The 14246-nt window shown below is 42.0% G+C and overlaps 1 protein-coding gene across 1 annotated transcript in view; it reads left to right on the top strand.

Annotated features, from left to right (window-relative positions):
• VPS53 (VPS53 subunit of GARP complex) overlaps positions 1 to 14246 on the top strand; it is a 148432-nt gene that overhangs the window by 55197 nt on the left and 78989 nt on the right. The window contains exons 8-11 of the mRNA XM_079798870.1: positions 525 to 603; positions 3481 to 3624; positions 4088 to 4230; positions 7346 to 7487. Coding sequence (XP_079654996.1) covers positions 525 to 603; positions 3481 to 3624; positions 4088 to 4230; positions 7346 to 7487 — 508 coding nt within the window. The remainder of the gene's footprint in view (positions 1 to 524; positions 604 to 3480; positions 3625 to 4087; positions 4231 to 7345; positions 7488 to 14246) is intronic.

Here is a 14246-nt window from a genome sequence, read left to right on the forward strand (position 1 = left end):
TGAGTCCGCAGGCTGACGCTCTATCCACTGAGCCAAACCGGTCTCGGCCATTTGTTAAAACTTATGAACCTGATCTTGGTTTCTTGGTTGGAAAAAACAACAACTCTGAAACAGTATGGAGCTTTCCTCCCATTCTTTACTCCAAGGAGCAGGTGAGCAGTTATACTGGTAATTCAAAATGGATTTATATCTGATTTGGGCCTTATTATATAGCATTTTCCTATAGTATAACTACTACCTACTGATATTTTGTAAAGATTAATATGTACTACCTCATGACATGACCTAAAAAAACTTGGATATAGAAAATCTATGGATATAGAAAACCCACGTTGTGTTTAAATTAGATAAACCTGGATCCTGGTCATAAACCTGCTACTAACTAGTGTGTGACCTCTCATCTAGCCACCTTCCCCCTTCCTGTCTCTAAAGACTCCACTAGTTCTGACCTCTGTAGATCTTTGCATAATTACTTAGAATATTTGAAAATTACCAGACAATGATATGTGTTCTTTTCTCTACAGAGTGAAGGCTGCCCAGACTGAGTTAGGACAGCAAATCCTGGCTGATTTTGAAGAAGCGTTTCCTTCCCAGGGTACCAAGGTATAGTTTTGCATGTTCTCTCCAATCTTTAATATTACCACCATTCTTACCTAATTCACACTCACTACAGTTACTATTCCCATTTATCATTCCAAAAGTGTTTGCTGGCAGCCATCAGTCTGTTTGCCAAACCTTCAGGATAATGAGACCATTCTTGATTTCAAATATCCCCAAGCGATGTTGATTCCTCATTTATGTTCTTCCAGCATCAAAATGTGAGGCGTGAGGATGTGTTTTGGTTTAATTTAATGCGTGTCAAACCTAATATCTTGTCTGCCCAGTAAATTCCTTTTTTCTCATGTGTGTTTTTTTTTTTTTTTTTTAAATCTTCAAGCTGCAGCGTTTTTTAGGATTGTTACATAACTTACTGGTTTCAGTTTGGTGAAAAGACAACCGGGAGGGCAGGCCACAGGCTTATGTAACAGAGTGACACAGTTCGGAGACTCGTTTTTAACAATAGAATCCTGTTCTTTGGCATTAATCCCTTTCGTTCTCACTGGTGGCATAGCTGTTTGTGTTGTGTCTGGGGAGCCCGCAGTGTTTCGCTTGTGAGCTATTGGTTACACTTCTCATGTAACAAGCTTTGCCTCACTTGGCTGGCATTGTGCTTGGTGAACTGCCTTTAGCTCTACCTTTAAACTGTAGCAGACATAATCTTAATGCTTTGCATGTGTCAGGGAGGGAAGAGCATTCAGAAGCTTTTATTCCTCTATTATTTGAGCTATTTCAAGAGAAAGAATTGTTCAATGCAGATATGAGCCAAAGTACACCCGGGCAGGCAGCGTTCCTCACTGCCCTTGGTGGGCGGAGATGGTGGATGTATTTTTATTTACGGAGCCAAGGAACATTTTCGGAATCTGTGTTATAACTCAATAACTGGAAATATCTTAATCATTTTTTTGTGTGCTCCAAAAAAGAAAATTAAGAAGTAGGTGGGGGTAGCTGCCCCCGCTTTGTAGATTACTACTTTCTATAGGAAACCTGCTCCTGATTTTAATGTCTGTCCATATTGTGCCTGTCTTTTGGTAATCACACATTTTATATGTAAAGCTTGTTCCTTTGAGGACTGTGTATCCTTATTCATTGGATGTAAGTCTGGGGAGGGGATGTTGGAAAGCCATTCTGTGAATAGAGATTGTAAGGTATTCACAGATTATCAGCACTAGACTCTTGCTAGTGTCGGATCTGCTGTTCATCCGTTTCAGGAAGTTTCCGAAAGATGTGGATAAAGCCCAGCTTCATTACTTAGAAGAAAGTAACTGTGACCTACAGCATCTCTTTATCCCAGATCCCACCAGGCAGATGAAGTTAAAATGGTTTTCTTTAACAACTTGCTTTCCTTTTCTCTAACTGGGTAACAGTGGGTTTTTTTGTTTTTTGTTTTTAGTTTTCTTTTGTCCTTTTTAATGGTTGTTGACTTTTCTTAAAGACCTTGTGCTGTTACTTCTATTTCAGAAATAGAACTCACGATATATATATATTTTTAATTATTTAAAGTAACCTATGAAGTCCTTGTAAAATGAAAAAATCTGAACCCATGAGCTCAGGGTTTGGCTTCCGTGACTTCTCTATTAGATCAGACACTTTTACCCACAAGCAGGAGTTGAGCAGAGGATGACATATCAGCCACTCAATGTGCGGCTAGTCAGCATTTTAACAACTGAGCTCTGAGGCAGCTTCGGTAACACTTATGAAACATAAATTTCAGTGCAGGTGGGTAAATTGGACAGAACTGACAAAAATAAAACAAAACACAAAGATTTGGAAGAACCTTACTCATTCACCTAGTTAAAGTCCATTATTTTTCAGATGAGGTTCAATAACTGTGCCAAAGCTACGTGGCTACTTAGCCAAGCCAAGAGTAGATTGCAGGTGTTCTTTTTACTGTGGTCCACTCAGCCAGCCAAGTTCATGCAGTGAGGTGCCATAAAGAAAGGTTCATGGAGATTGAATTGCCTTCGGCAGTAATGACAAAGGCCTTCCCAAATGACAAAGGTCTTCCCATTGTGATGTATAGATACAGCCCCTCAATGCCCCTCTACTGTTCTTTTTAGGTCAAAGGGCTGATAGTATAATATTTTACCTTAGCTACATGTCTGAGTGGCTGAGTATCCGTAAAACAAATCTGATGGAACTTGCTTTTAGGTTTTAAATGCCACCGTATTGTTTGGCACAAATATAGCATCTTAAGAATAGGAATCTTACCTCTCTCCATGTCATAGCTGAAAGCAAGGAAACATTTTTCTGGAGGCCATTTAACTCTTGAAGATCCATTTTGTGAAAGAATAAGAGAAAATATGTCATTTTTTTTTTCATAATAACCAAACTACTGCTCTATAATTAAAGATTACTTCATGACATTCCCTTCCTACCCCCTTAAAAAAAACCCCAGTAATTAAATGTAATTTTTGAAAGCTAATAAATTTACTTACATTACAATAATAATTTTGTTGCAAGTGTATCATAGTTCTGAGACACAGTCAAAAAAAGAATAGGATTCTGGGGTTGGAATCAGGGAAAGTGGCACAGGTGGTGTGAGACTGGGTCATTCTGCCTTCTGGGCTCTTCCACAAGGCGATTTCAGTTTTGGTGTTGGGAAAGCAAAATTTCCTGTGATCGTTACAGGCCATGTTTTTCAAAATGTCTCATTGCTGATTGACAGAGTAGCTTTTATATTGGCTACTGCACTGTAGCTTACTGATTCTTTCATCGAGGAGCAAGCAGCTAAAATATCCATCCACAGCAGAGGAATATGAGTGTCAGGGGAGTGGGATCAGTAATAACGTCAAGAGAGGAGCGGGAAGTAGCAGCTGTCAGAGGCCAGGAGAGTCAAAGGTTGTTTCTGGCTTCTGAACTGGTGTGTGTTTGTTTTTACAGAGGCCAGGAGGACCCAGCAATGTCCTACGAGATGCATGTCTGATTGCTAATATTTTGGACCCCCGAATCAAACAGGAAATCATTAAAAAGTTTATTAAACAGCATTTGTCAGAGTATCTAGTCCTTTTTCAAGAAAACCAAGATGTAAGTATTGACCAAATGAGATCAGATGTGACATTGGAATTGTATTGAAAATTGAATGCTCTCAAGCCTCCTGATTTATACTTTATTATTATTACTGTCTTAAAGAGTTGATTGTTGAACCGTGAATGCTAGGGGCTAACTGTATAGTTCAGTGTTTCTTAATGGTTTTGGGGTCACTGACCCTTTGGAGAAATTAATGAATGCCTCAGATCTTCTCTCCAGCAAAAGGCATTTATGCCTAAAACTCTACATACAGTTTCAGAAAATTTATAGACCTCTGAAGCCTATTCATGGACCCCAGGGTAAAAATCTCTGGATCAAATAAAAACATAGCCTAGATGCTTTGAAACCATGAAAAGTAGAGAGTTTGGCTATGTTTTTCTTGGTTCCGTGTTTTTGCTTTCCTTAAACTGTCAATACTACTTCTAATACTGGGGTGGACTTTGTTCCCTAATTTTCTAAGGTTGCCTGGCTGGACAAAATCGACAGACGCTATGCCTGGATAAAACGCCAGCTTGTGGACTATGAGGAGAAATTCGGCCGAATGTTTCCACGTGAGTGGTACATGACCGAGAGGATTGCAGTAGAATTTTGCCACGTCACAAGGTAGATATCAACTCTGCTAGTTTGGGTGTTAATTGAAATCAGTCTTCCTGTCTTTAGCGGATCCATGTTGTCTTGTGGATTGGAATCACTTCCTGATCCCACCAAGTGATTGATGGCACCCTCATATCCAATTATCGCCCCACTCTGCTTCCATCTTCGCTCCAGGACTTTCCTTTGGCCTAGCCCTTGCCTGAACAGCCTGTCTTCTTGGCTTCACCAACTCAAGATTCATCAACCAAATTTACCTGTAGTGAGTGATTCATTGCCCACATTTCCTCTTTGTCTGTATCACATATATCAGTTTGCAGTTGTATATACCCATTATCAATTTGCTTTTCTAACTTGATAGATAACTAGTTCCATAAGGACAGGGTTAGAACCCACTTCAGTGACATAGTAAACCATCAGGAAATATTTGTTGAACAAATTTCCCACTCTACAGTACTTATAATCGTTGGGTAGTTAATAATATTGGCATTTGAGTGTTCTAAGCATTTTAAAGACCTGTCTTCTGTGTCCATGAGTGTAACCCAAGGCCACATAGTCCTTTATATTCAAGAAGGTTTTATCAGTATATCTATGACAAAGCTAAAGCTAGAGTCAAAATATTTTTTACTTGCAACTATACCATAGCAGTGGTGGTAACAGGATTTTATTAGTTATATATTTCTTTTTAATAGTTCACAATTACATTAACTCCGGGTTAATAAAAAAATTTCATATCTAACCATAACTCAGCCACCTTAGAGTAATTCATTATAGTCACTTGTCTTAAAATCACAGAGACTATAATCAAGTTGCAAGCTTTAAGCACATTGTGTGTGGAATATGTTTTAAGGAAAACTGGCTGTTGATTTTGTGGTTTGGGTTTTTTAATAGAATTTCTTTTTTATAACAATTTTAGATTCACAGCAATAGTGACAGGAAGATACAGAGATTTCCCATATACCCTCGCCCCACACATATATTGCCTCCCTCATTATCAACATTCCCCCACCAGAGTGGTGCACTTGTTGCAAGCAGTGAACTTACACTGACACATTATTATCACCCAGACTCCATAGTTTACAGTAGGGTTTACTCGGTGTTGTACATTCTTTGTGGCTATTGTTTTAAGAAACACATCCTATCTAATAAAAGGGTAATATGCAAATTAACTGTCACTCCATCACAAAAGACGGAGGCGCCCATAGCCACAAGATGACGACACCCAGTCCCCTCAGCCTCACTGGAGTCCCCCAGTCCTGGGGGAACGCTGCTGAGAGTGGGCAGTGTGAGTGGCCTGGCAGAATGCTTGCTTTGTCGCCACAGCGATGGAGGGCCTCTGGGGTGTGGAGCAGCCGGGGCAGGACGCTTGCTTCATCACCATGGCAATGCCCCGGCTGCGGAGGGCCTCTGGGGGACAAGGGGACCAGCCCACCTCCCGTGGAAGGAGCTCGGCTCCCAGTGGCATGCTGCAGTTCCCGCCGGCTCCCGCGGAAGTGGCGGGTGGCCTACTGCGCGTGATATCACGCGATGGGCTACTAGTTTGCTATAATAGATTTCGATAACCTTTTAGTATTGATTCAAGGTCAGTTGTGGTTGTCACTTCCTAAGTCCTGATTAGCAAAGAAAGATGAATTCTTCGAGAAACTGGTAAGTAATTCTCTTTAGCCTACAGTTCAGTGACTTGCAAGCTAACTCTGAAAAATGAAGTCTGCAGGAGACTGGAAGTATATACTACACCAAACCTGCTATTGTGTCAGCTGCTGGCAGTGTTTCTACTAAGCTTTCACTGTTTCAAAATCCTACAGATATATAATTCTCAGATAAGCCTTGTTTGATTTTATCATTCATTTGTGGGGGGTGATGATCATAGCTCAGTTCAGAACTCTTATGTCACTGCTCCCGGACAACTTACATTCTGAAACAGAGCATATGAGAGGCACATAGACAGGCAGGAACAACCTAAACACATACGTGTCACTTTTCACATGGAAGGTCTGGTCTCTCACCTGTATTTCCAGGGTTCTTGCTCTCTGTTTGAGGAGAAGATTATGCTTTGCAAGATGGAGGGCTTTGTAATTCAGTGATTAATGACTTGTGAAATTACATAGAAAATATGCATTTTTATAAAATACTGTTTCATATATATAATTAACAAAATATTGAAAGGTTTAAATATTTAAAAATACTAATAACAATTTAAACAAATTGGTGTCCATAATCCTTGATTTTTTTTTTTTTTTTTTGACTGGTGGATAATTTCACCTTAAAATTCTTATTTAGAACTGGAGGCCCGGTGCACAAAATTGATGCACGGGTAGGGTCCGTAGGCCTGGCCAGCAATCAGGGCTGATTGGGGCCTTCCCGCTGCCGGCCGGGGCCTCCCTTCCCCTGCTGCCGGCTGGGGCCTTCCTTCGTTCCACGCCGCTCCCTGTTTGTCAGCGTATATCCTAGCGAGCGATGGAGTCCCTGTCTCCTGGTTGAACTCCCCAGGGGACACTTTGCATATTAGCCTTTTATGTAGATAGATAGATATGTATTTCTATTTCCCAGGAATCAAAATGAGTTGGTAACAGATCTCAGGATTTGAAATGACCACATACTTTAACAAATATATATATAAGCTAAAACCATTTACTTTGTGCCCTGGATGGATAGCTCCGTTGGTTAGGGGATTGTCCCTATACTCCAAGGCAGGCTTCCTCAAACTACGGCCCGCGGGCCACATGCGGGTGTTTTTGCCATTTTGGTTTTTTACTTCAAAATAAGATATGTGCAGTGTGCATAGGAATTTGTTCATAGTTTTTTTTTAAACTATAGTCCGGCCCTTCAACGGTCTGAGGGACAGTGAACTGGCCCCCTATTTAAAAAGTTTGAGGACCCCTGCTCCAAGGTTATGTGTTCTATCCCCAGTCAGGGCACATACAGGAAACAACCAATGAATGTATAAATAAGTGGAAAAACAAATCAATGTTCTCCTCTCTCTCTTTCTCCTTCTCTCTCTCTCTTTCTCTCTCTCCCAAATAAATAAATTTTTAAAAAATTAAAAAACATTGAAAAAAAACATTTACTTTGTCTTATCTTGAATGATCCATTTGTTTGACAATATTCTTATCTCTTTATTTTGAAGGACAGAACTTGCCAAGATTATGCGGACCAGAGCTAAGGAAATTGAAGTGAAATTGCTTCTTTTTGCTATTCAGAGAACAACTAACTTTGAGGGATTTCTTGCCAAACGCTTCTCTGGCTGCACTCTGACAGATGGTGCTCTGGTAAGAACTCCCTGAGGGAGGTTGGAGCATGAAACCCATGGGTTGGATAGCTTTATTCTAGTCTTTCATGGTATGGTGATTTGTTTGTCTCTTATGCAGTAGTCCATGTTTTTATTTTATTTTTAAAAAATCTTTATTGTTGAAAGTATTACATATGTCCCCTTTTCCCCCCCATTGACCCCTTATAGCCCACCCCTGCTCCCTACCCCAGGCCTCCACCACCCTATTGTCTGTGTCCATGGGTTATGCATATATGCATACAAGTTCTTTGGTTGATCTCTTCCCACCCACCCACCTACCCTTGCCTTCCTCTGAGATTTGACAGTTGTAAAATATGTCTATCTTTTTTTTTATGGAATCTGCCTTAAAAATGTATGTTTTATTGGTTTGAGAGAGAGGAGAAGGGAAAGGATAGAGAGAGAAAAACATCAATGAGAGAGACACATCCATCGGCTGCCTCCTGCATGCCCCCACTGGGGATCCAGCCTGCAACTGAGCATATGCCCTGACTGAAAATTGAACTGGGGAGTAGTCCATGTTTTTAGAATGGCCTATCATTTTTTCTAAGCACTAGAGGCCCAGTGCACGAAATTCGTGCACTCAGGGTTGTGTGTCCCTCAGCCCAGCCTGCACCCTCTCCAATCTGGGACCCCTCAAGGGATGCCCGACTGCCCGTTTATGCCTGATCTCGGTGGGATCGGGCCTAAACAGGCAATTGGGCAGCCCTCTCACAATCCAGGACTGCTGGCTCCCAACTGCTCGCCTGCCTCCCTTCCTGATTGCCCCTAACCGCTTCTGCCTTCCAGCCTGATCACCTCTATCCACTCCCCTGCCAGCCTGATTGATGCCTAACTGCTCTTCCCTGCAGGACTGGGTCCCCCCCCCAACTGCCCTTCCCTGCAGGACCAGTCACCCCCAACTTTCCTCCTCTGCTGGCCTGGTCACCCCTAACTGCCCTCCCATGCAGGCTTGATCGCCCCCAACTGCCCTCCCTTGCAGGTCTGGTCCCTCCCAACTGCCCTACCCTGCTGGCCATCTTGTGGTGGCCATCTTGTATCCACATGGGGGCAGTCATCGTGTGTGTTGGAGTGATGGTCAATTTGCATATTACTCTTTTATTAGATAGTATAGAGGCCTGGTGTATGGGTGGGGGCTGGCTGGTTTGCCCTGAAGGGTGTCCCGGATCAGGGTGGGGGTTCCCTTGGGGCGTTGGGTGGCCTGGGCGAGGGGCCTGTGGTGGTTTGCAGTCTGGCCATGCCCCCTGGCAACCCAAGTGGAGGCCCTGGTATCTGGGATTTATTTATCTTCTATAATTGAAACTTTGTAGCCTTGAGTGGAGGCCAGGGCAGGCCAGGGCAGGCAGGAAGCTTGGCTTCCTCCATCACCAGGGGCAACCTAAGCCTCCTGCTCTCTCCAGCTCAGTGGCTGCTGCCATTTTTGTTGGGATTTACTTATCTTCTATAATTGAAACTTTGTAGCTTTGAGCAGAGGCCAGGGCCGGCCAGGGCGGGTGGGAAGCTTGGCTTCCTCCTGCTTGTTCCAGCTCTGTGGCCACCGCCATATTTGTTGGGTTAATTTGCATACTTGTTCCTGATTGGCTGGTGGGCGTGTCTGGTGGGCATAGCGGAGGTATGGTCAATTTGCATGTTTCTCTTTTATTAGATAGGATAGGATGGGCCCCATTTTACAGACTCACAATTTTGTGAGTCACAGAGACCTCACTTAATCAGTCACAAATACCTTATTATTTTATTAACTATTGAATTTTATTATAATTAGCACATGTTTTTACTACAGAGTTTGGCTTCTTAATGTCTCTGGTGAGCAAACCAGGTCAAGGTGTCTCTATAAACTTCAAAGCCACGTGTACAGACTTGCATGTCAGAGAGATTCCAAAAGGTGAAACACAAAGGACACGGGTCAGAGGACTGTCCTCCCCTGGAAAGCTGGACTGTGGTGGTTCAATCACTTACTCTCCATGTAAGCAAAGAGCAGGCCCAAAGTGTCTCTCTGAAAACCTCTTTTTTGGAAACCCAGGTTCCCTGCTAACACATAATATACTTTCTTCAGATTTCCCATCCATGGGGAAGCAAAATTATTATGTTTTATGGTAGTTTCTGTTTACAACATTATACACACACAGACTTGAGCTCCCTGAGTGCAGGAATCATGGCTGACTCATCTCTGCTTCCTAGTCATGCAAAGAGCTCACAGATCTTGTGCAGGCAGACAAGAAATCAAAGTTGAGAGTTATAGCTCTTGAGTTTCCTTTAAAACTGGATTTAAAAAAACAACAACTGCTGGTTACAACAGAGAAGCGATGTGATTGGGTAGGAAAATCCTTAGATCAGCAACCAAGAGAGACGTGTGGTCCAGTTTTGACTCTGCTGTAACTCAGTGTACTGCCTTCTCAGTTAACTGAAAAGAATAGTCTCTCTTTTAATAACAGAGTACTAGGGGGACTAAACAAGACATAAAACCCAGAAGCCATAAAGAAAAGGACTGAAACATTTGACAACATAAAAAGAGAGAAATTCTGTGTGGAAAAAGAGACCACAAACATAATTAAGGGACATGCCACAAACTAGGAAAAAAACAGTTTAAGCTATATAAGACAAATGATTAATATCCAGCATACACAAAGAATTCTTACAAGTCGCCCTGACCGGTTTGGCTCAGTGGATAGAGCATCAGCCTGTGGACTGAAGGGTCCCAGGTTCGATTCTGGTCAAGGGCATATACCTTGGTTGCAGGCACATCCCCAGTAGGGGTTGTGCAGGAGGCATCCAATCAATGATTCTCTCTCATTGATGTTTCTAATTCTCTATCCCTCTCCCTTCCTCTCTGTAAAAAGCAATAAAATATATTAAATTAAAAAAAAGAATTCTTACAAGTCGATATGAAAAAGATAACTCAAGAAAAATGAGTATAGAGTAAGCAGGAAATTCATTGAAGAAATAATAGTTGGCTAATAAATATGTGAAAAAAATACAAGAAGATACTAATTTCCATACATCAGGTTGGCAAAAAATATTATAAGAATAACAAGACGGGATTTTAGTACTAGTATACAAATTGATACAGTCTTTTTGGAGAGCAAATTTTCATTATGTATCAAAAAATTTAAATGTGCATGCCCAGCCGGTGTGGGTCAGTGGTTGAGCATTGACCTATGAACCAGGAGATCATGATTCGAGTCCCAGTCAGGGCATATACCCGGGTTGTGGTCTCAATCCCCAGTGTGGGGTGTGCAGGAGGCAGCCGATCAATGATTCTCTTTCATCACTGATATTTCTCTCTCTCTCCATCTCCCTTCCTCTAAAAAAAAAAATTTAAATGTGCATGCACTATGAGGCAACAATTTTACATCTAGCTGTGAAGTCTACAAAGAAAAATCCATACCAAGAAAGAGGTGAATTGCAGCCTTAAAAGCAAAAAAAAGGAGATTTTTGTAATGTCCATTCTTAAAGAATGGTTAAATAAAGAATGGCTCTCCTCTCTGCCCTATCCGTCCGGTGCAGTAGCACACAGCAGTTAAAAAGTGGTAGAATGGGAGGTAGATCTAGATGTGCTATCACAGGAAAAAAAGACACTTCTCAGATATGGCTAAATGAAAAATGTAAGCTTGCAGGCCAATACATATGGTATAATTCCATTTATGTAAAAAGCAAAACATGTTTATGTATGTAAGGGTGTAAGAAAAAGGTCTGGAAATGATAGCAGTGGATGTCTCTGGGGAAGGAAGTTGGAATGAGAGTAGGTGGAGAAGCAAAGAAATTTTTTTTTCGTTCTACTCTGGTATTTTGCTTGAATTTTTCTTATACAAATGCATTTACATATTTTTAAAACATATTTTTTGCATTTACATACTTTAACAAAAGTATGTTATTTTTCAATTTTTTTAAATGAGGGAAATGGTCCAAAACAGACTTCCAAACTTTTTTCTCTAACAGACTCTAATGTGGAATCCACACAGAATGATAGCTAACTTATTTTGAACATCCACTGTGTCCCACACTGTTGTAGGTGTATTTTCCTAAAGTCACTCACTTTACTTCATCAACTATAGGAGGTAGGTGCTATACTCATTTGAAACTTACCTGAGGCCACACAGCTTATATATAAATACAGAAAAACTGAGCTATTGTAATTGAAGAAGGAGAGTTAAGAGCAGAGATTGGGCCTAGAGTCCCATTCACTTGTTTACCCCTCTACTATCTTCTGTAGTCCCCACCCTTCCAGTCCTAAAATTCTAGGACGACAATGGGATCCTGTCTGTCCTCCCCTCCCAACCCCCCAAGACCTGCCTCAGAGTAGGCGCATCAGGAGTTAGTCCCTCAAGGCACTGGGCTTAAAGAGTAGAGGCAGCAGCTCTCAGTTTTAAGGCAAGACCATAAGATTCTACCTATTCAGTGCCACTTATGACTTTATTAAAATAAGATACAGCTGAACCACAAAGCACTCTTTCTGTACTTAAAAATAGAAATATGTATGTAATATACACATACTAGTATATATACACACTTCTCTGTCAACTCACATTCAAAATGGATTTTTATTTATTTATTTTTAAAATCTTCATTGTTGAAAGTATTACATATGTCCACTTTTTTCTTCCATTGACTCCTTATAGCCCACCCTGCCCCAGGCAATTGTAGTATTGTGGGAAAAAATAGGCCACAAAACAAATGAAAATGCCCTTAAAGACAATGCAAGTCACAGAAGGACATGGGTAACAGCAATGACATTGAAAGAAACCTGTCTCTCTCCTGCGAAGTAGGTGGTTGACTTCAACACCACCTTAATTTCCTCATGTTGGCTCTCTCTCTCTGCCCTACCCAAGCCATGCTTCTGGCCTGGTTTCAAGCAGAGACTCCTGCAACTCTGGGTTCAGCCCTACGGAGATGTGTTTGGGGGCAAAGAAGTTTAAGCACTGGGCACAGGTCCCAGCTGGGAGTGTCCCCTGAGGTCCCAGGTTCCAACTGAACAGGGTTGGTAGAGCATAAGGTAATTTAGCTAACTGTCTGGGAAATGGGTCCCAACAAAGGATGCTTAAAAAACATTTGAGCCAGATACCTGTTTTCAGCTATTCCTCCCCTTCTTTGACTAGACTTTCCTTTCTGGTGATTTTGCTTTTACATTTAGGGAGCTACAGGGTTACAGAGGCACAAATGGCCCTGTTGTATCAGATGACCAGGGTAGCCTGTAAGCTTGGGGTGGTCCCAGGACATTTCAGGCCTCACTTGTGCTAGGAAACGTTCCAAAGGTCAAAAAAGCCAGAGTAACGTGGGCAGAGAAAGCCCCTCTAAACAAGGTGGAGACACGGAACAGAATAAACACACAGACCATGAAAAGCTGGCAGGAGCAAGTTTGTGGAGACAATGCTTTTTTGTAGAAAACCAATATAGGGATGTCAGAATGGCAGGCTGACTGTTAACCTACTGAGGGAGGAGAGAGCCTCTCTCCACATTCACCCACTCTGCCAGGGCCACGGTCCTGAACTACAGCCTTCTGTGTGCCGGCAAATGCTGTGCTCTGTGGCGTGGGGTCTGGTCAGCTAGGAGCACTTGAATCTTTTTCACTCATCTCTTCCTTTTTGGTCTTCTGTTTTTGAAATTTTCTGGCATAATAGATTTATAAATTCTCTTCCAGTTGTTCAGTTGTTTTCCCTCCTATCAAGTTTGCAGAGAGTTTTGGGTTACAAATCCTTGGCCAGAAAATCCTGCTCAACTATGAGCTCTTTATTCACCCCTCAGTTGGTTAGATTCTCCACAGACTTCTCTAAATCATTCAACTTCTTTAAGTCAAACTCTTTCCCTTGATCATCTCTGTTCTAGTTATCATTCTGCATTCCAGGGCCTGACAATGACTGCTCCATAGCCCACAAGGATTTTTCCCTTAAAAACTAGTTTCTAGAAAGGCAACAGAACTCCTGTGGGCTCTTCAGCAAGGCAGGCCAGGTCTTGGAGAATCAGTTCACCGCAGCCTGCTGTGGGAAGATGTGAAGGTAGTGCTTCTTGCTGTAGGTAATGTTCACTTTGAGCTTGGTCCTGCCATCACCTTGCCATGGACCAAGTAGGAGGACACCTTCACCTGTAGCAGAGACCCTGGTGGATTAGTCAGGGCCACTGACCATGCTCCCAACAGACAGTGCTAGAAGGAGCCTCGCCTGGGCTGAGCCAGGGGTTCCAAGTGGCCTGGCTCCTAGTCTAGCTGTTGGGCACCCCTCCTGAAGACCTGCCATTCCTTGTCTCTTTACCTCCTCCCCATGCTGCCTTGCTCCTGGGATATACCAGTATGTGTGGGGGTTTTTGTTTGTTTTGTTTGTTGATTTTTGTGTGGAAAATCTTTTGTGGCCACCATTTTATTTCAGGGTATCAGAATAAACTACAAAATGAACCAGAGTATATCTTGATACCCTTTAATATGCCAAATTTCATAGAAAGTTAGTGAATTCCTTGGAAAGTTATGGAGGAGGTAAGAAGTCAGCCAAGGAGCCAGTTGACCAGAGATGCTCCCAAGCCCACCCCCCTCTATCCTTGATTGATTGACAGTAAAACAACGAGGATGAGTTTGAGGAGTGAGGAGCTCACCTGGAAAGATCTGCCACAGAGGAGCTCCTTCTAAGATGAGTGTAATGATTCATCTTTAGCTCTTTTTGGACAGATGTGACTTGGACATCTGATAGAAATGCAGACTGAAAAAACCTTAAGGACAGGGCTTGTTTTGTTGTTCTAGCCCTAACAAGTTTATAATGTC

The sequence above is a fragment of the Cnephaeus nilssonii genome (genome assembly GCF_951640355.1).
Source record: "Cnephaeus nilssonii genome assembly, chromosome: 19".
Classification (NCBI taxonomy): domain Eukaryota; kingdom Metazoa; phylum Chordata; class Mammalia; order Chiroptera; family Vespertilionidae; genus Cnephaeus; species Cnephaeus nilssonii.